General features: G+C 38.5%; 1 protein-coding gene across 5 annotated transcripts in view; it reads left to right on the top strand.

Moving 5' to 3' along the window:
• Positions 1-26,901, top strand: part of LOC139754224 (band 3 anion transport protein-like) — a 475,361-nt gene that overhangs the window by 326,548 nt on the left and 121,912 nt on the right. For 4 of the 5 annotated variants that reach the window (XM_071671517.1, XM_071671516.1, XM_071671519.1 and 1 more), the window contains 5 exons: positions 2,975-3,017; positions 4,102-4,253; positions 5,822-5,979; positions 10,262-10,312; positions 14,710-14,887. In XM_071671517.1, the coding sequence (XP_071527618.1) occupies positions 2,975-3,017; positions 4,102-4,253; positions 5,822-5,979; positions 10,262-10,312; positions 14,710-14,887 (582 nt within the window). The remainder of the gene's footprint in view (positions 1-2,974; positions 3,018-4,101; positions 4,254-5,821; positions 5,980-10,261; positions 10,313-14,709; positions 14,888-26,901) is intronic. The other variant, XM_071671521.1, reaches the window with a different exon arrangement.

Here is a 26,901-nt window from a genome sequence, read left to right as displayed (position 1 = left end):
TTCTTCAAACAGATCCCATTGAGCAAGCCTCCTTATCTTCTCTTCCTTTTTATGCCTTTATACTTCAATAGTAAAATTTGAGATTTTACTGGGATGATGGAGAGGATGTTTTCATTAAATCAGGTTTCAGTTCACAAGTCTTGTTCCTTGAGAGGAGATGGTGGCTAGCAGTGATTCATACAAGGTTGTTAATGGAATTTTACATATTGTGACCAAAGAGAGAAGAGCTCTCTTAATTTTTTTACTTGCTTCCTTCCTTGGTAACTTTTCATAAGTTTAGTTCAGTTTTTCCATTCTATTTTCCCAAAAGATAGTATTGAAATGTCATTTGTTTTGTATATGGCCCCCAAAGATGCCATTTGGTTATCAATTGTCTAATTATTGGACTTTAATTCTCCCATCAACTTATTGGACAGTCTAGTAGTTCAGGTATGTAAGACCTTCATTCCCATGATTTCAGACTATCTTCTTTTATGTATTACAAGTCTGCCACATACCTTTCTTCCCTGCTAATGTTTGTAAGCTAAGTTCCCTGCTTCTTGTTTTAGGAAATAAAGATTCACTGAGATGCAATAGCATTTTTCCTTAGATGCATGGACAGTTGCACTGAAGCTAGTTTCTTCCTTGCTCCCCAAAGGTTTTTCACTAGATAATCAGCAATAGATTTCCTGGCAGGTGCCTGGACTAACATGAGGTGTAAGGACAGGGGTTACTGTGGTGAGAGGATGAGACAGAGGTTTAAGATCATGGTGGGCCATATGATTGAGTATGGTCATTCATTTACTTGAGAAAGCTAAACTTTTGCTTCGAAGAGTTTTCACGTTGGCAAACACTAAGAGAACACCTAATCTTTGCATGAGGAAAAAGTTTTTCTAAATCACTGGTGGTACCTACAGCAAAACACTGTCGAGTTTAAGAAATTTGGTTAGTAGACATCTCTGTATTGTACAGTCCATGCATGTACTCGATGCTCCATTCAGCTATGAATGGAATTTCATTTGTTGTTAGAACGTAAGTTGATGACAACTTGAGCATTTAGTATTTTCTTAGTTTTATGTAATGCATTGGCTGAGTTTTATTAATGCATAAATGATATGATTTATTATCCAGAAATGCATTTTGAATTTTTTCACCTGTATGATTTATATTGGATTATTTGTTACGAAGGATACATTACCTCAAGTTCAGATCTACTTATATAGACACAAAGACTTTAGATTGGACTTGTGCTATCGTTATGACATGGCATGATAGCATATTTTTCAATTGATGAAGTAAATAAAATTCATGCTTTTAATGTAACTGGAATGGTTTGTGGCTGCTCTTGTAGGCAGTGATTTCAGATCCTGCCATTATCACGAAAGTGGAAGATGTTAAGGGATTTCCTCTTTTGTCAGTGATGGTCTCTTTGATGCTGCATTGCTATTTGTTGTTATACTAAACTAAACTTTTTGCTTTCCATCAAGCATTCCATGTTTTTCTCTTATGACTGCCTTTCTCTCCAACTTCCATGCATATGAAATCCTCCTAAGGTATACCATAGTTGCAGAGGTAGTCATTGTGCCTAAATTTTTAGTTCCAGTAAGTGGCACTTATTTTGTTTTTCATGTGTCACATCTGAGCAACATAGAATTATTAAGTATATGCTTCAAGCATTTCTTGTAATTCACTATAGGTTGTCTATGGAAGCTGTTCAGGGAATATGTTACTTATACTATCTTATGGCAATTTTAGGAGGGGTTGGATGTGGTATAGGTAGAGAGGTAAATTTACTTTTAGGAAAAATAATTTTCTTTTTCAGTTCTCACTATTGTCAACACTGAATTGTAAGCGCTTTACATTTACTGAAGAACATATGCTGCTTCTGTATCGTTGGCTAATGTCAAGAGTCTGGTAATCAGAAATATTGAATCAGTGATTTAGATACTTCACTTTTTTTTATCAGTATACAAAGTTGGTATTTGTTATATAATGTTACTGCATGTTCATTTACCTCTCAAAGAGTTTCTGGGAATTGAAATCATGCATGTTTTTAGGTCAGCTGGCATTAGAATGGTAAGACTGGGTTGGTGGAATAGTCTGAACAAATCTGACTGAAGTTTGACAAAACCTCATAAGTAAACATATCTGGACATCAATAAGAGATGGATTTGATGACAAGTAAAAGTTTGCAGATATTTATGATGTAAACATTTGCAAATATTAATGAATGAGCTGATATCTCATCAACAAATTTGATCTGAGTTAGCTGGACATCTTTCCTCTTTCTTCTTTGATATCTAATTCCTTTGAATATTGTAGGATTTATATTGAAAAACATTATCCCTGGTGATAGGGGAGAAAGAATACTTTCCACGTATTCCCTGCGTGTTGTAGAGGGCGACTAAAAGGAGAGGGAGTGGGGGGTCTTGATATCCTACCCTCCTGTTTTTAATTTTCCAAAAGAAGGAACAGAGAAGGAGGCCAAGTGAGAATATTCCCTCTAAGGCTCAGTCCTCTTTTCTTAACACTACCTCGCTAATGCGGAAAATGGCAAACATATATGAAAAATATGTATATTGATGTAAAGCATTTCACAATTTTCCAAAAGGCAGAGTTAAAGCTTCAAAATATGTTGCTTATTTTTATGTTAGAGTACGAGTCACTGTGCTCAAGTAATTATTGTTTTAGGTGAATTGATTGAACAAGTGCATTTTTTGTTTCATGTTAAAAAGTGATATTTGTTCTTATAATGAGATATTAATATGATTGCGTATATTCTTTAAGCATGATAATTAGTTAGCAATAGCACTGTATTAGAACCTGTGCAAATGTTATATGCTCTCAGTACTGTGTCTCACTGCATAATCTTGAAATATAAATGAATGTGATACTTCCAGTTACATGTGTACAGTATATCAAAAGAATATTCTATATCTAAGAGATACCGAGTCACTTCATTGATACTAATGAAAAAATGTATATTTCACTGTAGGTGAAGAGGAACAACCCAATTTGGAGCAAAGAACACGTCGTAGGTAAGTTCCCAAGTGTGCTTCTCATTTTTTTTTCAAATTTTCCTTTATTTAAAGAGCATGAGAGTTTTACTTGTTTATATCATTGACTATATTGGATTTTAACATCTATGTATCTATATATATCTCTGACACCTGTATCAACTGGAACTCCCTCAAGGGGATGGCCACGGCAGTAGAGCCTCTATAACTAGTGGACTCTAGTGCCACTTCTTAGTCTTTAGTGCCTCACTCTTAGTTCCTACTGACTACTACCACCTATTGTGTCTACCTAATGCTCCTGCCTGCTACTTCTACCTAATGTTTCTGCCTAGATGTTCCTACCTACTACTACTATCTTCTGCTTTTACCATTTTTTTCAAAAGGCAGTACTAGTGTTCATTGCCGGAAAGTTTATGGTTATGAAGAATGAGCTGTGTGAGTTAAGTGTTGTCAAGTATTATGTGTAACAGGGAGAGATTGTATGTTTGTGGACAGAAAGCCAGCCCTCCATGTGTGAGTGAGGCAGAAAAGAAAGACAGGTAGCTGGGTCAGAGGAGTGCAACTTGACAACCACTGAAGTGTTGGCTCACTATGCAACTGTCACTAAAAAAAAAAAAAAAAAAAAAAAAAAAAAAAAAAAAAAAAAAAAAAACCACCAATGCCCAGGCGGGTGGTATTGGTAACATACCTCCCTAGTTGCTGGCTGCCTACCAGCTACTACTTAATGGATTATAACATCATTTTGTAAAATGCGTTCTATTTCGTTGCATAAGTGTTACAAGTGTAGACTACCTAATTTATGCTGTATTGAGACATTGTAAGAAGCATGGGCTATATTGAACTTTAATTCTTTGATGTCAACACTATGAACACCTGTACAGAATCATATAAAAGCTAAACAGTAGCACTGGAGTTCACTAGTTATGGAGACTTTTGTCGTGGCCATCCCCTTGAGGGAGTTTCCATAAGAAACAGGTGTCAGAGATGTAGAGATAGATAAACGATTTCTATCTTTAGATAAGGAGCTTCATTTTGAAATAAGATAGTTTTTAAGACTTCCAAACCTTGAATGCTGTGTATTGATGTATACCCTGTAATTATTTAGGCGCTCACACAAGAGCCGTCGTCACAACAGCGTGGAAGATCCAGCATGGCGTCGTCATGCTGGTAGTGAGTACAGTCTTCAGCAGCATTCTACTCCAACAACTGCAGAAGAAGCCCAGTATTTAATTGAACATGACCTTGATGATATGTCAAGTAAGTTTTCATGATATTTTCTTTTGGTTGATGCAGGACACTGAAGGAGAAATTGTTCAGTGTCTTCACTATGGAAGTTGAATCTTAGGCATGAGGGGTCTTGTGATGTGTCAAGATGGTGTCTATAATGTTAGAGGATTGTGTGATTTCTAGAATGCAGATGAGAAATTGTAACTTTTATTCCTGTGGGGAGTGTTGTATCAGTTGGATGTATGTCTTGTGAATTGGAGAGTAATACTGGATTGGGTCTGCATGTGACTATTGCATGTCAAGTCATTTTGGTGGGTATATGTATTGTCATTATTGTGTTTGTTGGGGGAGGGTTGTAGCCTTAAGTATAAGTGGTTGAAGTGTGAAGCAGGGGTAATATTTTTATTGCTACTTATGGGCTTGACCGTTGGTTATAGAGTGGATTTGGAGGAGGGTTCTAGCACTCTTTTAAAAAATGAGTGCTGGGCATATACATGTGTGATTTTAAGGAGTTATTTTTGTTTTATTGTGTAGATGCTGAATGTTTATTGTTGCTTGGCAGCCAGTGCTTGTTCTGAGTGCTCAGTTGTATTTAGGGTGCACATTTGTTATATTTGCTTATCTCATCAACATTGGTGTCCATCAGGGTTTTAACTGTTTCTTGTCTCCAAAAGTGACCTTTCTTTCGCTTTAACCCTATTCGCTTCAAGGATGATGATGCTACTGCTTACTCTAGTTCTCTTTCCCTCCCCACACTTGAATACTCATTCTCTTTCATACACTTTACACTTCTACCTTATTTATTGGACCATTGAAGCATTTTTAATTGGGTAAATAGTAATCTGGTCAAATTCACTATTGCAGGGCTGAATCACAGTTGATACATTTATCACTTTCTATACATCATTCGTTTCCCTTTTCTTGAAACACCACAGTCCAATTGAAAGATCTATGATTTGAATGAATATAAATGCATGTGTGATGTGAGTGCAAGTCATATGAAATGCATAGGAGAGGATAGTAGTCTGTGAATGATATACATTTTAAAAAATAAGTGGTAGTAAATATTGTCTTTAAAGCATTGTACTCATGGATGCATTCTCTGAAAACCTGGAGTCTCTTTATTGTTGCCCCTTTGATTTAAAGTGATTAAGAAAGTGTAGGTGTTTGACATGTGCGTTAAATACTTTTCATGTATAATTATGATTGTACATTCTTTTACCTTCATGTTTCTGTTAATCTTCTTCACACTTTCCAAATGACATGTGACTAAAATATGAACAAATTCATAAGAAAAAATCCTTGAGAGGAGAATCATTAAGATAATACTCACAATTTTTAGCTAGATTTTTCAATGATTTAACATTTGATATGTTCTGTGAAAGGCTGGAGTTGATTTTCCTTTGCCATCTTGTTTTAAGGTGATGGGGAAAATGAATATATAGTATATTACATATAACTTGCAATCAAGGCTACAGTTTAGACATATTTACCTTTCATGTAATTTCTGTCTCTCATACACTCTCTCAATGATGCTTTAAAGAAGTACAGTATGAGAAAGTTATCATACATTAAGGGTTTTGTTTCTTATTCCATAGGTCACAGATTTGACGACCCAAGTGCATACAGACGTCCTCGAGTGCGAGCGCGCTCCTCAGTTTCATCCATCATTCATGTGAGTGATAAAAAGAGTGAAGTGAAAAAAGGTCGCCAGTCATCCATCGTCAAGAAAGCTTATGACCACAGTCCTCATGAGGTTGGTGCAAATATTCCTTTTCTTGAAGGTATCAGAAAGTAGCTAGAAGTCTGGTTTACACTTTTCCTGCAAGAAGGAAATTAATATATAGAAAGATTGTTCTGTCTTTTTGTTTGTTAGTGTCCTGTTAGTCCTCTTTATGGTTAAGTAGTTCATAGAGAACCTCCTCACTTATATCTCATATATTTTTTGTCATATCTTTAGAGACTCTTCCATTTATACACTGTTCTTATATTTATAATTCTGATGTCGCAAATTACATTTGGTTTTCAGAATTATTTGCTCAAGTGTGATATGTTTGTCACCTTTTAGTTGTTCTATTTGCATCTCCATGCCATCTTTCTCAGCTCGAGCTGTGATCTAAATCTTGAAGTACTGGCATGTGGATGGCATTATTATATAGTACGAGGCAGAGTTGTACATTATTGGTTAACAACAGTGAACTTTCTTGAATATGATGAAAACAGGATACTGTATGTACATATTCAGTTAAGCAAGGAAATACTCATTGGTTTAGCATTGGTGAATACTTTAGCATTTTCTTTTGGGGCAAATCGCTGACAGAAGTACTGACTGTGGCTTTGTTTGGCTCATCCTTCTCTCATTGGTTCAGTTGATATTTTTGAACAAAACACAGGCTAAGACATTGTTTAAGGTAACTTTGGTGGCCACCACAGCTCTGTTTATAGAACTGCTGTAATTTATTCACTTATTGTGTTTTTTAGTGGAAGACTGACTGACAGCTGCCAGCCCAATGTTGTATGGTCTAACCTCTTGAGAATGTATTTGAAGAAAGTAGAAGTCTCTACTGTTTAGAGAGATGATGCAGTGCTTCTCCCAATAGACTAAGGAGTGAGCAGATTTCAAAAGTTGCCGTACTGGTGCTTATACCTTTCAGGTGGTCACATAACTAAAAGTATGTGTAACTTCTCCCAGGATGTTTGTCATCCCAAAAATCCATTATATACATGGTTACAAGAACATGCAGGAGGGTGAAAGGAGGGCAAGGAATAGAGTGAATTGGAGCGATGTGGTATACCGGGGTTGACGTGCTGTCAGTGGATTGAATCAGGGCATGTGAAGCGTCTGGGGTAAACCATGGAAAGCTGTGTAGGTATGTATATTTGCGTGTGTGGACGTATGTATATACATGTGTATGGGGGGGGGGTTGGGCCATTTCTTTCGTCAGTTTCCTTGCGCTACCTCGCAAACGCGGGAGACAGCGACAAAGCAAAAAAAAAAAAAAAAAAGAACTATTGCAGAAATGAAATGATTCATCACAAACAGTTTATCCTTATCACGTGTTAAGCTTTTCGTATGAGGCTTCTGTTATTGATATCCTTAACAATCGGGTTGCCCTTTATATCACCCTTTCTAGATACAGTGTAAGCTTCCAAAGAGTCTCCAATCTTCTCCTGACCCTTGTCCTTCTGGACTTGGTTTAGAAGACCATTCCAGTGGGAACTGCTGTGTGAATTTTAGAGAGTTAAGTTCTTTCCAGTACAGTTTAAGATAGAAATTTGATAAAAGATATACCACATAAGCTTTTTGAATCTTTGTTAAGGGTTGACACATGAGGAAATTAGTGGTTTATTGGGCCTGGTTAGGGTTTGACTAAGCTTGGCAGACTGCAGCTTGGGCTACCATTCTTCAGAGATTTGTATATTTATTTATTTATTTTGCTTTGTCGCTGACTCCCACGTTTGCGAGGTAGTGCAAGGAAACACACGAAAGAAATGGCCCAACCCACCCCCATACTCATGTATATACATACACGTCCACACATGCAAATATACATACCTATACATCTCAATGTACACATATATATACACACACAGACATATACATATATACACATGTGCATAATTCATACTGTCTGCCTTTATTCATTCCCATCGCCACCCTGCCACACATGCAATAACAACCCCCTCCCCCCTTCATGTGCACGAGGAAGCGCTAGGAAAAGACAACAAAGGCCCCTTTCGTTCACACTCAGTCTCTAGCTGTCATGTAATAATGCACCGAAACCACAGCTCCCTTTCCACATCCAGGCCCCACAGAACTTTCCATGGTTTACCCCAGATGCTTCACATGCCCTGGTTCAATCCATTGACAGCACGTCGACCCCATTATACAACATCGTTCCAATTTACTCTATTCCTTGCATGCCTTTCACCCTCCTGTATGCTCAGGCCCCGATCACTCAAAATCTTTTTCACTCCATCTTTCCACCTCCAATTTGGTCTCCCACTTCTCCTCGTTCCCTCCACCTCTAACACACACACACACACATATATATACATATATATATATTTTTGTTTTTGTTTTTTTGTCGCTGTCTCCCGCGTTTGCGAGGTAGCGCAAGGAAACAGACGAAAGAAATGGCCCAACCCACCCCCATACTCATGTATATACATACACGTCCACACACGCAAATATACATACCCATACATCTCAATGTACACATACATATACACACACAGACACATACATATATACACATGCACACAATTCACACTGTCTGTCTTTATTCATTCCCATCGCCACCTCGCCACACGTGGAATAACATCCCCCTTCCCCCTCATGTGTGCGAGGTAGCGCTAGGAAAAGACAACAAAGGCCCCATTCGTTCACACTCAGCCTCTTGCTGTCATGCAATAATGCCCGAAACCACAGCTCCCTTTCCACATCCAGGCCCCACAGAACTTTCCATGGTTTACCCCAGAAGCTTCACATGCCCTGATTCAATCCATTGACAGCACGTCGACCCCGGTATGCCACATCGATCCAATTCACTCTATTCCTTGCCCGCCTTTCACCCTCCTGCATGTTCAGGCCCCGATCACTCAAAATACATTTATTTATTATTTATTTATTATTTATTTATTCATTATACATAATCACCGTTTCCTGTGTCAGTGAGGTAGAGTCAGGAAATGGACAAAGAATGGCCCATCCTTTCATATACATGGATATGTACATAAACGCCCATATACGCTTGTATACATATCAACAGATACATACACACACAGACTTTTCCATATATACACTTGCTTGCCTTCATCCATTCCTGTTGCTACCCAGCCCCACAGGAAACAGCATCACTACCCCCTGCTTCAGTGAGGTAGCGCTAGAAAAACAAACAAAAAAGGTTCATGCTCTTTTTTTTTCCACTTCAAGTTGATCAGTCATGTTCGTGGATAAACAGCCTTAAAGAATAATTTTTTTCATATTTTCTTCCCAGGAGTTTGTAACATTTGGGTTGTTGGTTGATCAAGTTGAAGGACTTTGTACATATCAGGGAAAATGGAATCAATTCCTTTATTGTGGATGTTATTTTTGGACATCAACAGTCAGATAGTGTTTGACACTGAAGGTCAACCATATCTCGAACAACTTTTGTTTTTCCACATTTCATAGACAATTGGTATTGATTCTTTTACCATTCCTTGACTCCAGCATTTACTGAATGATAGTGGTAGCTGTATGCCTTCCCATCACAGCATTGTAGATCTAGTTAGGTTCCTGTATGGTTTTTGGTCTCATTGATTTGGCATCTCCTGGTCTTTTTCTATTATTATGGTTGCCAAAAGAGGGCAATCCTCATGGATATATCCTAACTTTTTGGGTAAAATCATGTTTTAACCCCTCACCAACCAAGTGCTCTTTTACTTTCTCAAGGATTCTACCTTCAGTAATTATTTTTTATCCTTCAAAACGTATATTACTACTTGCAGACACATTCCAAGAATTCACAAAAACTAGTCATATTCTCATAATGGTTTTCTTGGCATTATCACTGTTAGTCAATGGACAAGTTTTGATGAAGAGATCTTCTTTGGTTTTTTCTAAGATTTTCAAAAAAGAAATTCTTGATTTATTAATTCAGTGCATGTTGCATGATATAGAGTTGTAATGATTGTCTGAATAGTCAAAAGCTAGCACGATATATATATATGACTGATTTCTCATAGGTAACCAAGTTCTCTTCTCAGATGTATTCTCATAGAGTTTGTCACTTCTACTAAATGTACCTTGTAAGACCTCCCTCTAACTTATCAAGTAGGACCACAGCCTCGAGGTACCAGACCTCCTCCTAACTTATTAAGTAGGGATACAACCACCAGGTATCTGTTTGGAAACTATCACATTTATGATGTATTTGGAATTGTGTGAAAAGTAAGGCACAGTAGCTCCCACAATATCTACTACAGCTCAGACAGTGGGTTCACCAATGATTAGAATCTTAACATATTTTGTTGAAGTTTTCTTTTGCCGACAGCATGCTGGCAGACGTCAGAGAACCAGCAGTATTATTCTGCAACCTAAGAAGGTCAGGACAGTAAACTATAACTGATTTTTCTTTTCTTGCCAATACCCAGATGTTCTCCCTCGATTCTGAGTGATGCTAACTCTAGTACGGCAGAGTTACGTGAACCTTGCACAGTTAACTTTTCTTTTTCCTTTTTTTTTTTAGAGAGATACTTCAAGTTTGATTTTGCTTTGCTGTTTTTCTTCCAGCATGTTTACTGATTCCATCAAAAGAATTTTGTTTATTTTATTGACTGTCTGTTACTGCTGTGCAGTTTCTTTGTTGGATGTATCCCCATCAAGAGCTGTTTGAAGTATTTCACCTCTCAGCAGAGCAAGTAATTGATTTTTTAAACAGCTGCTTAAGCTAGCCATATATAGAAGGAGTGTTCACTCTAATTTCAGCCTCTAGATGGGTGTATTTATCAAAATTAACTATGATTGCCTGCATCTTTTTGCCCACTCAGTTTGACTCCTTAAAGTCGTATGCTAAACTTTTCATAGCTAGAGCAATAGTCCATCCTGGATATTTTTAGTAGTATTAGAAGCTCATCCATGTCACCCATAGTATGAATAAGCTTACCATGTTCTGCTGACTAGTATATATCACAAACCACTTGGAACTATCCATTTCTTTGTGATCCAGATCTTTTTCTCCATAATCTCTTTTGTATCCACTCTTAAGGTTGCAAAAGCTTTTTGTTGAGCTTAATGTTTAGATTTTATTACTGTCTAGGCAGTAATATAGTTAAAGATATTGATACTGTCATTACGTTGCATAAATTGATGGTTCCAAAACCTGTTTTAGGGCAGTATGTGTACATGTACATATAATGGACCCTTGAGTATTGCAGTATTAATTTTGTGAATCAGTGCATCACATCACATACGTCTGGACCAAAATCTCCTGTCTCACAATCACATATTGCCATATGTTGATTTTATGGATAGGACAAAAACTATGAATTTTTCATTACACATTTACTTTACCATGAACAATGTGGTGATAAATAAAAAGAATTCTACTTCTGCATTCCCTGTGTGTCATGGAAGGCGACTAAAGGGGCAGGAGTAGGGGGGGCTGGAAACCCTCTCCTTTTTTGTATTTCAATTTCGAGAAGAAGAACAGAAGGAACCAGGCAGGGGGTGCTCATCCTCCTTGAAGGCTCATGTTGGGTTGTCTAAATGTGTGTGAGTGTAATAATGATGAGAAGAGAGGAGAGATAGATAGTATGTTTGGGGAAAGAAACTAGACTGTTTTGGCTTTAAGTGATACAAAGTGTAAGGGTAAGGAGGATGAATGGTTTGGAAATGCGTTGGGAGTGAAGTCAGCGATTGGTGAGTGTTTTTAGATTGATGTGGGTAAAACTGAAACCTGTATAATGCACCAAAATCACAGCTTCCTATCCACATCCAGGTCTGGTTTCCCTTGGTCGACTCACTTCCCCTGGTTTAGTCCATTGGCTTCATTTCGACCCCCTGTGCACCACATTGTTCCATTTCACTCTATCCTGTGCAGGCTTTTCACCCAATTCCATGCATGCCTTTCATCACCTTGCAAGTTCAAGCTCCGATCAATCGAGACCTTTTTTACTCCATCCTTCCATCTCCAATTTGGTCTCCTTGTTTGTGTTCCCTCCACTTCTTACACATGTATCCCGTTTGTCAACTTCTCCTCACATGTTCTCCGCATATGTCCATACCCTTTAAGCGCCTCCTCTTTAGTCCTCACAACCAAAACTCTTCTTATCACTACACCTCTTTCTTACCCTTTTATTGCTTACTTGATCAAATGACCTAACCACATTTTGTCCTCAAACATTTAATTTCCAACACATTACCCTCCTCTTTAAAATATTATTATTATTATTGTTGTTCTTGTAGCTTCTACCTTGCAGATGTGGGAAGCGATCAAGTACAAGAGAATAATAATGACTATTATTATTATGATTATTGTTTCTTTCATACTTTCATATTTGATGGCTGTTTCCTTTGTTAGTGAGGTAGCACTAGGAACAGACGAAGAAACCCACATCAGCTCACATCCTTTATTATTATTATTATCATTATTACTACTATTATTATTATCAGTAGCCTGCATGAACAAAAAATGTTTCAACGAGAAGTGAATAGTGTGAAGAGAGAAAGAGCAGATTGAGGCTTCAGTTAGGAAATCAGATGGGGAATTAGTAACAGGCAAAGAAGGGGTAAAAAAAAAAGAGATGAAGTGTGGATTTTGAAGGACTGTTGAATGTGTTTGTGTGATGGGTTGGCAGATGTCAGTTTGTTTGGGACATGCAGATCTACAGAGCAAGAGAATCATACTATATGTTTTGGTGAAAAGAAAGGTGTTTAAAGTCTTGTATAAAGGGAATTGTTGTGAAGTGGCTGGAGTGGATGGGATTGCAGTTGAATTTCTCAAGAAGAGGGTGGCAGTGATGTTCATTGTTGATTGATGTTCAAGTCCAATCTGTATGTACTCTGTATTTTTGACTCATACTTATTTTGGGTATCTTCAACTGTGGATTGTTTGCATTTGCCGTATATGTGAGATAATGAAATAGATGCAGCATAGTTTCCTGGGAATGCAAGTTCTTTACTGTGTAGGCACCACAAGACACCCATTTGAATGCAATCTTTTGTTGTTGTTGTTTTTGAGTTGTAAACACAGTTCCCCATTTTACTAGGTGTTACAACATTATCCATTGTATATGCTCTTTCACCATGGTCACATTTGCCAAAAGCTTTTGCAGTATTCTGTTTGTCATTGACTCCAGTTTTATTATGATTATCAAGCAGTAGAGTTGGGATCAAACTTATTGACTTGATGTCATATTACCGTAGGATGGTTAAGTTATTTGATTCTGTAAAATACTTTGTACTTGTAGTTAGTGGGGGGGCTGAAATTCTTCACCACTTCTAATCGCCTTCTTCCTACACCATATATTTGTAACACTCCTCACAAAGCATCTCAGAGGAAAGCATCTTGTGCTTTCCTCAGAACTTGTTCATTTTGAGGTCAGACAATCAAAAGAAGCAATAACACCACATGTTATGTAGGTGTAGATTTAACCTGTAGCATTTGCTTTGAATGTTTTCATGATGGATTGATACCAACTGCATTCAAGAATTATCTGTTTTCTATACTACCAAGAGAAACATTGTTCAGCAGCTAATCTTTCTCACAAGTTCCTTGCTTTCATATTACAAAAGAATGTAACTGTTTCAGTCCTCATTTTAAGCTTAGATATTTTGAATACATCTATGAAGGTAAAACTTCAGAACAACTTTTGAGTAAAGTGATCTTAGATAACCTTCAATTGAAATTGGCCAGAAGGCCAAGATTGACCAGTGTATGATCCATATAACCATGCCTGTTGACTGTAGTATGGAGCAGCCTGAGTTGGACCTCACTCTTTAGGCCAAGCTCTGACTCTCTTTGATGATATAGTCCCCTTTTTGAACTTTGTAGCAAATCTTTCCAGTAAACTTAATTCAGAATGTCAGAGAAAGAGATGTTGCTAGTTCATTTGGCAACTGAGTTAACTATAGTTGTTTAAGTCTACAAACAAATTAAAATTATTGAAAAATTGAATGGAGGTGCATTGGTTAAGTTCATTGTGGGAGAGTTTGGCAGTAACAAAACAATTGTTAGTGGCATGAATCACAGAACAGATAAACTGATGTAATTGAAATGGTAAGCACTATACAGACAGATTTTTTCAGTAAAGTGTTTTTATTGGTTTTAGAATTTTGTTGATCAGTTTGACAGTTTTATTAATCTATTTTCAAAGACACTGTGGTTTTTAAGGTATCAGGTATCCAGTTAGATTTCATGAATTAAAGAGCAGCACTGTCTCAGTGACTTAGACATGCATGTTTTGTACCTTATTTTTCACCAAAAATGAGTTTGATATACTACATAGATGCTTTTTATTGATAAAATTCTCTGAAATGGTGTTAGCTTTGCATGATATATTATTTGTAATCAAAGTGACACACTGTATCAAAAAATGGCCTTGAAAATAACTAGACTAGTTGATGAATGACACAGCTCATGCTGTTTAGAATCTTTGCCAGATGATTTACTTAAAGGTAGTTTGAATAAGGATTGTTATTAAGTGAGACATACCCTTGAAAATTAATCATTTTCTCTGTATAGCACTTTGTTGAAGTATTTTGAGAGAAATGAATTCTTCACATAAATACTGTAATGCTTTCATGCCCTAGGGTTACATTGTATATTATGTCATAAAGGATATTATATTATGTTAGCATCAGAATTCACCAGTTATGGCCACCCCTTCAAGGGACTTCCCAAAGGGAACAGGCATCAGAGATATATATAGATAGATAATGTTATCAGTGAATGCTTCGTAACTTGTATTATATTATTTGCATTTTTGTGTCTTTGTTAAGGTGTTTGTAGAGTTGGATGAGTTGAAATATACTGAAGGTGGCGTTGAATGGAAGGAGACAGCCCGTTGGATCAAATATGAGGAAGATGTAGAGGATGTAGATAATCGTTGGGGGAAGCCACATCTTGCGTTCCTCAACTTCCATGCGCTGTTCTCCCTTCGTAAGGGTCTTGAGGCAGGTAAGCTTGATGAAAGTTTTTATTTTAGATTAGTAGAAAGAATGAATACAACTAGGTTTTAGATGTATATTAGTCATTGTAGTTAGCTGCATTCAGGTTTAGGAAATTCAAAAGTAATAGAATTTTTTAGCATAAGCTAAAGTTCATTCCTTCCTAATAGGAAGGATCCTTGTTGCAGAATGATTTCACTGCTTAGATGTTGGAGAGGTTGTTGTAATGAAAGATGCAGTAGGCAATAAATGCCATATGGATATACAGGCTATGATGTGCTTAAACTATCACAGATTTAGTTGTAGTTTATTAGCATAAATTAGAATTTAGAATGATGAAGAAATTAGAATTATGAAACATAGGGAGACAGTGTTGCCAGAATTTAAAATCATAGAAAATTATTGAATTTATAGGCAATGTGTTTGATATAGAAGTATAGATATGAATGAACATGTGGTAAGGCACAAGACTGGATTGTTCAGGAATTAGGGATTGAAACCATTTTGAGTAACTAGAATTATTAAAATGAAAAACATAAGTTTGGCTGATAATCAAGATGTGTTGTGTTCATTAAAGGATCATGGGTAAGATAAAAAGTGTCTTGAATTAGCTTATATTGTCAATTTCCATGAGAAGAAACAGAGGAATGATCCAAGTGAGGATAGTTCCCTGAAGGCTCAGGGTGGGGTGTCTGAATACATGTGGATATAACCGGCTGAGAAAAGAGAGAGAGAGAGTGCTATGTTGGAAGGGAGGAACCTTGGTGCTCTAGTTCTGAGTAAAATTAACACCAGGCCCTGAATATTTAGGAGGGTGAGAAGCATCCAAGGGATAGAGCAAAGTGGAATGATGTGGTATAAGGTGGAGATTGTGCTGTTAGGGAGCTTCGCTACTTACCCCCTGGAGTCAAGGGTCTTTTGGTAGTGGGAATATTTGTATGGCTTTTCATCTGTATGAACAATCTTGTGGTACAGTGAATTAATCGTGTTGGAGGATGTCTTTTATTGTTTTGAATATTGTTATTGCTTTTTCTAGCATGAATATACATGCTGTACTGAGCTACTCTGGAAGGTCTCAGGCAATCTAAGATTAGTATGCTTCTCTCTTGATTGACTATTTATGTGGTGTACTTGAGATGAGGTTTTCTAACACTTTACATTCATTGGGCCTCTTTCCTGTGTGAGTGATTGTGTGCTGCACTAAGTGACCTCACTGGAAGAAGGTCTTTTGGTTTTGTGAACTTTCATGTGGTTTCTCTCATGTATGAATGGTCATGTGGGTCACTAAAGTATACCTTTTGCAGAACTTTTGTGAACATTTATATGGCTTCTCTCTTGTATGAACATTCATATGCTGCATTAAAATGAATCTTGAGGGAAAAAGTCTTTTACAGTGTAAACATCATTTGGCTTCTCTGCTATACAAGTATTCATGTCCTTTGGAGAATCAGTCTTCTGGAAGAAGATCTCTTGATTTTGTGGGTATTTGTGTGGCTTCTCACCAGTATGAAGTCACATGCCACACAAGACCACTCCACAAGAATAAGTTCTGTTAGCACTGAAAATTTGTGTGGCTTATCTCCCGTGTTAATAGTCATGCTACATTTCAGTAATCCTCTGGGAGAAGGACTTTTGGAAGTGTGAATATGTGAATGGCTCCTCTCATTATATGAATAAGCATGTGCTGCATCAACTGACTCATCAATGAGAAAGTCTTTTGGCAGTATCATCATTCATATTTCTTATAAACTGAATCCTCTGGGAGGTCTTTAGCACTGTGAACATTCATATAACTTATTCCCTGTGTGAGCACTAATTTGCTGCAATAAATTACCTTTTTGGGAGAAGGCCAGTGGGCATTGTGAACATTCTTTCAGTTTTTTTTCCTGTATGAGTAAGGGTGAAAAACTGTGCCTCCAACACTGGACTCTTTTAAGAGGCTATGATGATGATGATGATGATATTGTGTGTGCATATATATATATATATATATATATATTATCCCTGGGGATAGGGGAGAAAGAATACTTCCCACGTATTCCCTGCGTGTCGTAGAAGGCGACTAAAAGGGGAGGGAGCGGGGGGCTGGAAATCCTCCCCTCTCACTTTTTTTTTTAATTTTCCAAAAGAGGGAACAGAGAAGGGGCCAAGGTGAGGATATTCCCTCAAGGGCCCAGTCCTCTGTTCTCAACGCTACCTCGCTAATGCGGGAAATGGCGAATAGTATGAAAGAAAAGAAAGAAAATATATATATATATATATATATATATAAATACTTAGAAAAGCGAATGGATTTGTATGTAGCATTTATGGATCTGGAGAAGGCATATGATAGAGTTGATAGAGATGCTCTGTGGAAGGTATTAAGAATATATGGTGTGGGAGGCAAGTTGTTAGAAGCAGTGAAAAGTTTTTATCGAGGATGTAAGGCATGTGTACGTGTAGGAAGAGAGGAAAGTGATTGGTTCTCAGTAAATGTAGGTTTGCGGCAGGGGTGTGTGATGTCTCCATGGTTGTTTAATTTGTTTATGGATGGGGTTGTTAGGGAGGTAAATGCAAGAGTTTTGGAAAGAGGGGCAAGTATGAAGTCTGTTGGGGATGAGAGAGCTTGGGAAGTGAGTCAGTTGTTGTTCGCTGATGATACAGCGCTGGTGGCGGATTCATGTGAGAAACTGCAGAAGCTGGTGACGGAGTTTGGTAAAGTGTGTGGAAGAAGAAAGTTAAGAGTAAATGTGAATAAGAGCAAGGTTATTAGGTACAGTAGGGTTGAGGGTCAAGTCAATTGGGAGGTGAGTTTGAATGGTGAAAAACTGGAGGAAGTGAAGTGTTTTAGATATCTGGGAGTGGATCTGTCAGCGGATGGAACCATGGAAGCGGAAGTGGATCATAGGGTGGGGGAGGGGGCGAAAATTTTGGGAGCCTTGAAAAATGTGTGGAAGTCGAGAACATTATCCCGGAAAGCAAAAATGGGTATGTTTGAAGGAATAGTAGTTCCAACAATGTTGTATGGTTGCGAGGCGTGGGCTATGGATAGAGTTGTGCGCAGGAGGATGGATGTGCTGGAAATGAGATGTTTGAGGACAATGTGTGGTGTGAGGTGGTTTGATCGAGTAAGTAACGTAAGGGTAAGAGAGATGTGTGGAAATAAAAAGAGCGTGGTTGAGAGAGCAGAAGAGGGTGTTTTGAAATGGTTTGGGCACATGGAGAGAATGAGTGAGGAAAGATTGACCAAGAGGATATATGTGTCGGAGGTGGAGGGAACGAGGAGAAGAGGGAGACCAAATTGGAGGTGGAAAGATGGAGTGAAAAGGATTTTGTGTGATCGGGGCCTGAACATGCAGGAGGGTGAAAGGAGGGCAAGGAATAGAGTGAAGTGGAGCGATGTGGTATACAGGGGTTGACGTGCTGTCAGTGGATTGAATCAAGGCATGTGAAGCGTCCGGGGTAAACCATGGAAAGCTGTGTAGGTATGTATATTTGCGTGTGTAGACGTGTGTATGTACATCTGTATGGGGGGGGGTTGGGCCATTTCTTTCGTCTGTTTCCTTGCGCTACCTCGCTAACGCGGGAGACAGCGACAAAGTATAAAAAAAAAAATAAAAAAAAATATATATATATATATATATATATATATATATATATATATATATATATATATATATATATATACACATGCACACACCCACACACGTGTGTAAAGTTGATATCAGCGCACTACATTCTGATCAGTTATGCAAACAAACAGGATTTACAAGTGCCGACAACCATCTCCAGGCAGTACAGCAATTATTAGAACGATGCAGTGTATATGAGAGATCCTTTAGCCTCCCTTTCATAGGACATGAAAAGACATTTGATTCCGTTAGCACAGGCTCTTTTTGAATGTTGTAAAAAGACAAGGTGCATTCCCTGCATGTCGTAGAAGGCGACTGAAAGGGTTGGGAGCAGGGGGCTGGATATCCTCCCAGCCCATTTTTACTTTTCTTCCAAAAGAAGGAACAGAGAAGGGGGCCAGGTGAAGATATTCCCTCTAGGCTCAGTCCTGTGTTCTTAACACTACCTCGCTAACGTGGAAAATGGCGAATATGTATGAAAAAAAAAAAAGTAACGTATCAGTTTTCAAACTACATTCAGAATATATAGAACGTAAAGTGGAATAAGTCAAGGGAACGTATCATTCCTCTGAAGTTATTCATGGTAGTCTTAGAAATATTCTGAAAACTAAACTACAAAAATTAAGTCTTTATCAGTGGCAGAAAATTTAATTTCTAGTAAGAGGTTTGCCTTTGATATGATATCAAAGCTTATCCTCAGGAACCTAAGTAAATGGGGGTGTGGGGGAGAGTGATTCTGCTTGTTCCCCAGAAAGGTGGGTTACAGTGCCCCATAGGTTCTACCACCAGGGAACTCTGTAGATTCCAAAGGTTGACGGTCATGTTGGAAAGGGAGTGGAGTCACAGATAATTTAAAATCCAGACTGTTATTGTGCACCTTGAAGAGTAGGTGCAAGTTATAGAGGGTGGTAATTGATAGCCATTTAGAGTTGGTGTGTAAAATGTCATGCATTTCTAACCTCTTACTTGCCGAAAGTTGCATGCGGAGTAAATGTTCATCAGCCTTGAAATTCCTCTCTAGGTAAAATGATCTTTTAAATCATGTCAGCTTTGATGTGTCTGTAATATTGTTTTTTCCTTTCTTTCTTTTAAGATTAATTTAGTGAAACTGCACATTGAGTTCGGCAGCGTTAGGCGGTGTAGGAGGTTTATGGAAGGGAGAGGGGAGGGGTATGATGGCAAACAGGGCCAGTATTGCGGGTCTGGCAGGAGGGACTTCCCCGAGCGTTAGGAAAAAGACCCTTGCTCTTTTCTGTCTTGTCGTTTAGACTCTTGGAAAAATATTTTCTCATTCTTGAATTGATCGTACCAGTGACACTTACTCTTAAACGTCCGTCCCAACATGACAGTGACAGAATAGTTCGGTTATTGCTTTGAAATTGATTTGATATTACCAGTGGGCTTGTATGGTGGAAGCTGATGAAGCATCCATTTAACCTCGAAGGTACGTTCAGGTTTCAAACAGGTAGTGGGTAGGCGGACTTACTGTTGGCCCCGTGTGCGTTCCATTCCCAGCAGAAAACATGCTTTGCTTTAAGCTTATGCGGAGGGGATATGCGTTAAGAACAGGACTGTTTACATAAGATAATGATTTCCAAGTAACAGCCGCGGAAGGAATGTCATAAAAGTAAATGAAAATAGACCACAAATATCTCTCTCATGAATCCGCAACAAATGTTATTTGTACCTCCGTATTAAGAAAGAAATAAAGGAATTCCTTCTCAAGCTACCCATTTTGTTTCTACTTTCAACATTTCTGATCTTCAGCGTAATTGTAAACAGCCTCGTAATGATCGAGAGATTTTAAGGCATTTGCTGTCCATTATAAGCCAAGCGTGTGTAGGTTTTAGCGCTGTTTTGTGGTATGAACCAATGGAGAGTGAGCGTTGTTTCCAAGGGCAGGTGTCAGGGGACCGACCAGTGAACGCTGATGCTCCTCACCTTCTGCACATCACTGCAGCTGGTTTTTATAACCATCGGGAACTTCCCCGCATTGCACCCTCCAGTTAGCAAAGTTTCTGAGGGGGGAAACCTCTTGGAACACTCGTGTCCGGCTTCTCTGTTGGTAGTGACATGGTGGCGATCCTGCTCCCTCTTGTATTGTCATCATGACCAAAGATGGTTCTAACAAGAATGGTAACAGAAAGTTTATTTCGATCTATATTTACATGACGTATAACTATAACAGTTAACAGTATGTTTGTTAAAAGGTTAGAAGTCGAATTTATGTCGTTCCCCTTACGTCGCCTACATATATTTGCATTATTGTAATGATTATGTAAATGTACATAGGTCAGCATGTGCATAGATATATTTCACATACACCCGTCTTCTCGGCTGTATTAGCGCAAGATTATAGTTCATTATATAATCTTTTAAACAAATATTTTATAGTGTAACCCCGTGTGTGGTATATTCCCTATTTCAACATCGGAAACAACTGCGCATTTAGACTTGTTCGAACAGAGAGCCTATAATTTTCTCGTTTTTTATTTACGTGTCTTTAATGTCCAATTTAAAATGAAACGGTGCATAATTACAACAGGTTTTGATTTTGTCAGGATCTTTTGGTCTTAAGGCACGTTAATTGACAAATTTTCTCAGTGGTCTTGACTGCTAGCGTTCCTGACCGTGACGTATTCACGGGCCGCCTCGGGTCGAGCGCGCTGATTTGAATCCTTGTTTTGGGCACAGGCCTCAGTCATCCCAGATGGTCGATAAAATGAGTACCTGGCTCAGACTATGATATATATTATGTGATATATATATATATATATATATATATATATATATATATATATATATATATATTATATATATATATATATATCATATAATGAGATATCCTTGATTTGGGCTTCATTTGCCGATGCCATCTCATCTAACATAAAAGAAAAAAAGAATGATAAGAGGGAAGGGGAAGAAACTTGAGATATCGTACTGTGAGAATCATAAGAAATCGACTTGTTATCGGGGAAGGAACCGGAGACAAAGGACTTCAAATGACGCCATGGTGTCGCGCCGTCACAACCGCTGAGATAGGCTACTTTTTTCTTTTTTTTTTTTTACACTGGGATCTTCCACGAGTAAGATTGAAGGCATTATCGACGTACCTCGCGGCAGTAGAATATTATGATGCCGGCTGTTGGTGAGGTTACTAGGTTCTAGAAATGTTTGACGAATAATGAGGTTTTTGCCTTTGTCATCAGTAGTTTGGTGAGCAGTTTAATAATTAATCTACGTTCACTTGGCGATTATATTCGGGATAATTAGTCGTTTGATGAGCACGGTTAATCAGTACGGTTGAGTAGAATCGGCGGTATGATCATATTAAGAATTATCTGCTTTAGCGAATGATCGCGGTATGATAATTCACTTCGTGTGGTGTATCAGTTCTCTGGCGACCAGAGGTGTCCTTTTGTTTGGCAAGCAGGTAGCGACATGGTCATCGCTTGGCATACAGATACCAATGTGGTCATTTACTTGGTTGGCTGCTTCATCGTTTTGCACGGCAGGCAGTTGCGTCGTTGATTCGTTTAGCGAGCAGCTTCTGGTCTGATCATGTTTAGTCATCAGATAGTGGGCTGATCACTGGTCAAGTATATTCTTCACAAATATGTACCGCAGTAATTCATGGAAATCAGCTAATCTGCCTTGCATTCTTTATGACCATGTCGTCATTTTACATGATTTTGATATGTGTGATTTCCACAGAATATTTTATCGTGTCATAGTTCTTGTATCTTCGTCATTCGCTTTATATCCTTCATAATTTCTGTACTGATCATGTATCAGTTATATATCCGGGATTTTGATTATCACTTAATCCATAATCATAGTTTTAAAAGCAGTATTCCTTCATGGCTTAAGTTTTCCCCCTCCTCATTACTTTCATCAGAATGATAATTAGGTGAAAATTAATATAGTTATAGTCGAAATGCTTCGAAGTATTTGTATGGTTCAATATCACTAGATATCATCTGGTGTTTAGCTTGAAAGAGTACATCAAATGATATACTATGATATGGAAGGCTTTTTTTTTTTATTTTCTTTTATTCTATTGGCCGACATGGCACGGGCAAAACGTAGCCTCAGTCAAGGCCATCTGGGTGAGATATGAATTTTGCCAGGGTACGAACGCTCTAGAGCCCCTGCACAACCTGGGGTACCCCGAGTCTTGTCAAGTAAACATTCTTAGGCTGAGTATTCGCGTCCTGATGTTTACCCACATCTGTTTCCGTTACATTTTCCTCGGAGTTCTGTAATTATTTGTGACTTTACCTTTAATTTTTCATCCGTAGATTCATGAAATTATTAATAGAACTTTTTATTTATAAATAATTTTCTCTTCGTCCCTCCGTTTTTCACATGTAATCATTTGTAGCTCTCTTGCTCCACCCAGACACCGTCTGAATTGTGTTTCCTATACATCTTGACACTGTCTCTTCATTACACTGTGTCATCTATACATCTTCACGTTGTCTCTACCTTTCGTTACTTGTCTCCATCTCTTGTGTCATTCATCACTCTTCTTCAGTTTCCTCCACCACCAATCTTCCTGCTCTCCAGTGTTAGCCACCTCTCTTCTATTGTTTTGTACACAGACTTCATATTCCATTGATCAGTGATAGACAGGAAGTACCGTTTATTCACATGCACACGACTAGTGAATGGTCAGGAATTGCGTGAGATTTATACCTGGGTCTTGTTTAGAGTTGAAAGCAAAATCTTATTCTTGACGAACAGGTTATTACGTTTTTGTTGATTACAATTCAGGTTGACTTACCTACGGTAATGTTTACTTTTGACAAGACAGATTATTGTCTTTGGTAGTAGCAGCAGTTGAGACTACACTGTTGTCATTCAGTCACCCAACCGCGGCAAGGTGCTGGTAGGTGACCTTGGGCTGGCCTGTATACGACTAGGAGCGCTCCTTTCCCCAGTGAACCTTGACCCCTCATGTGGCTGAGGCCGTGCCCTGAACACTTGCAACCTCTCTCCCTCCCTCTATGACCTTCGAAACACCGGACGTGTATCCAGTTTTTCTTATTTTGTCAGCACATCTCGTTCAGCATATATCCAGGTCTTCGGCCATTAGGTCTTCTGTTCTATGCTCATCCTCTGTGTTACAACGTACGTAACGATGGGTATGGATAACAGCATTTTCATTATTCAAATACTGTGAAGAAAAGCATTCATTTATAGGTTATTGTGAGGAATGCTCCATCGAAGTGCTCTTGGCAGGAGCCACACGAGACGTGTCGACATATTTGTTGTTGAAGTAGCGGGAAGCTTGAGTTCTAGACAAATGTAAAACAGACCAAACAAAAGTTGATGATGATACCTAAAGATCTTGAGATTGTACCCACTTTTGGCGTGTAGTAGACGAGTGTACAATATCAAAAGATTATAGACTTATGCGAGCTTATGTGATATCTGTAATTTTCTGGCCACTGAAGACTAAGAGGATGAGCATTGCCAATCAGATAGTTTTCACTGAACACAGCAGCAACGAAAACTCGATGCTTAGATTTTTTTTTCTTCAATTTTTGACAAAAAAATAAAGAAAACCTGGCCGCGCTTCCATTCTACTAGGCGTATTTAGATTATATATATATATATATATATATATATATATATATATATATATATATATATATATATATATATATATATTCCTATGAGTCCACGGGGAAAATGAAACACGATAAGTTACCAAGTGCACTTTCGTGCTATTACAGGACAGTCTCGCTGAGAAACTTCTCACCCAAAGGAATCCATAATTTCCCTGCTACTGGATGTAGCGCAGACCTGAAATACCTTGAATCCCATAAAAGGAGTCCTGTGGTGAGTCCCACAAAAGGAGTCCTGTGGTTCATATGATGAAATTAAGACACGTTTATTTCTTGTTAGTCCTCATGGTTCTCTGCTTAGGAATTCTCCTCGTTGGGTCTATCCTCTACGATCAGCGTGGACAACATTTGTCTCATAAGTTAGCGTCATGATTCGTCTCCTGGACATATTGTCGCGAGACCTGTTTTTATTATATTTGAAAAATGCCAGTTTACCGTTAACTTGACCGCGTTTATCGGTCACTTGCAACATGGATGAGGAAGTAATGCTGAAAGTTCACTGTTTAACTACGAGCGTTATTCATTTGGATGCGTTGATAACGCATGTGTTATTTGCTGAGGCGCCTGCCGTTTGTCTTGCCTGAGGACTGGGATGCAGGAGGCAGTTGTTGTTGTGCAAGGTACAGACAGAAGAACGCAGACCCAACTCACAGTTCAAGGTCACCCCAGCACCCACCATTACCAACGCCGTCGTACTTAAAGAGAGAGAGATGGAGGGGGAGATTTGCTGTGATGTATTTCAATGCTTCTTTGTGACGAGTCATGCGGTCCAGTGGCTCTTAAAGAAGAGTGGGTAAAGGTGAAGAATGTTTAATGGAATTTTGTTGTTTTTGAAGTGTATGTTTCAGTATTTGTTGGTATACCCCCCTATGTGTGTTAGTGAAAGGGTAGGATGAAGGTATGGGTGGGTAAGAGTGTTGTATATAGTATTTAGTTTAGGCTACATTCAAAAACTGACTATATACTACATAAAGTTTTATTCTCTTTAGGGACAGAGAGGTTTCACAGCTCGGTGTATAATACACTGAAAAAGGTCATGGCCTACAGTTTTTATTTATGCAGCTATAAGTAGGAAACTGGTTTCAGAATTTGTTTGCAATAATTATTGATGGTTCTCCTTTTGAATGGACAGGCTTTGCGTTTGTCACATTAGAGGGTCTAATGGTTGAGTGATGTGTGAATTTACAGTTCAACTGTGGGTAACGCGATTGCGTGTTGAGAAGATAAGGTACGATGAGAATCTTAATGCTTGGGATTGTTGGGATATGAGTAAATGATGAGACAGAAGAGGTACCACTGTTAGGTACTGGAAAGTGGAAGGCATGGGAGTTCTCTGATGTCGGCGGGGAAGCCACATTGCACCATGAGGACCAGGGAAAGTTGGCGGTCGCCATCGCTTTCACCGCCAACTCTCACCACCACACCACCAGCTAAGGGTCATATGAAGTGCAGCGGTCACCACCAATATATCTTCACTCCAAGGGTTTGCGCCACACTCCAGAACTTCTTTTTATCTGTCGCAGATTAGTTGAAGTCCGAAGGTTATCAAGATAAAGGAGCAGAAGGTCAAGTTATACGGCCCAAACCAAGTGACCCTCTGACCTTTCCTGCCCAGGTTCGCCTGCCGTCCAACTCACTTTAAAACCGCTTCATTTCTCTCGCTGAAATAACGCTCAATCCCGCCAGATATTCGCTTAGGCCCATTACTGTGAGCAGAGATGTCAAAACATTGGATATGGCAGGACAGTGTATCATAGAAAGACTGGAAAGTGTGGACTTAGTTGGAAGGACGGGACAGGTGTCTCGTGGCCAAGTTCAAGATGTTTTTGTGGTCGTTGTGTTCTGGCTCCTGCTAGGGTATCTTCCTGCTCCTTGAAGAGGAAGTTATATTTATACATTTTTTTTTCTCATGCTCTTTGAAATACAATTTGTTTCCTGTTCCTCATTGCGGGTTGTGCAAATAGAAAACGTGACGAGGATTTGATGTCGGTGACTGATTTGATACATAATACCGTGGACGCCTGGTGTTATGCGAAGTACACTTATGATGCAATGATGGATGAAGAAGGAAAAGAGAGACCTTTTTGGTCAGGAACGTAAACGCTCGATTTGTGATATGACGCGACAAAATTTTTACATTTTTCATATGTTTGTAAGAGAGTTTTATATATATATATATATATATATATATATATATATATATATATATATATATATATATATATATATCGTATTTCCGGAGTCACACCGATTGTAGCCTAGGATTTTGCTGTTGGTCAAGTGTTACGTGGTTATCGCTTGCTCGTTCTCAAAGTCCGAAATTCATGTCGAGTCGCACTCGGAAATATGTCAGGTAGTCATTGTGAGATATCTGTTGTAAATAATCTTATGGCTGGCTTGTGTTAACGCACGCACCCTTGTCCATCAGCTTGGTGAGTCCATATCATCGCGTTATTTTAAGGTAACATAGCATTTGTGACTGAGTGGAAGCGTTTTCACTCTCTTGCCCACCCCGCTCACTGTGACGTGAGCAAGAAGACGTATACACTCGACAGATATCGGTGTGTAGAGCAGTGCGAACACTTGTGAATATGATGCGAGATAGAGAGGTGGGCTGAAAACCCCCATGCACTCAGAAGATTAATATAAGCAAGATAATACAGGATTAATAGGCATCCATAAACACGAAGTCAAGTAATGCAGGTTACAGGGGGTTAAGGCCTCATGTGTTGGTAGTATTGATATAAGCAAAATAAAGGATGAGTTGGCATCAATAA

Source organism: Panulirus ornatus, chromosome 16, assembly GCF_036320965.1.
Source record: "Panulirus ornatus isolate Po-2019 chromosome 16, ASM3632096v1, whole genome shotgun sequence".
Taxonomy (NCBI): Eukaryota; Metazoa; Arthropoda; class Malacostraca; order Decapoda; family Palinuridae; genus Panulirus; species Panulirus ornatus.
This window is presented reverse-complemented; position numbering and strand designations above follow the sequence as displayed.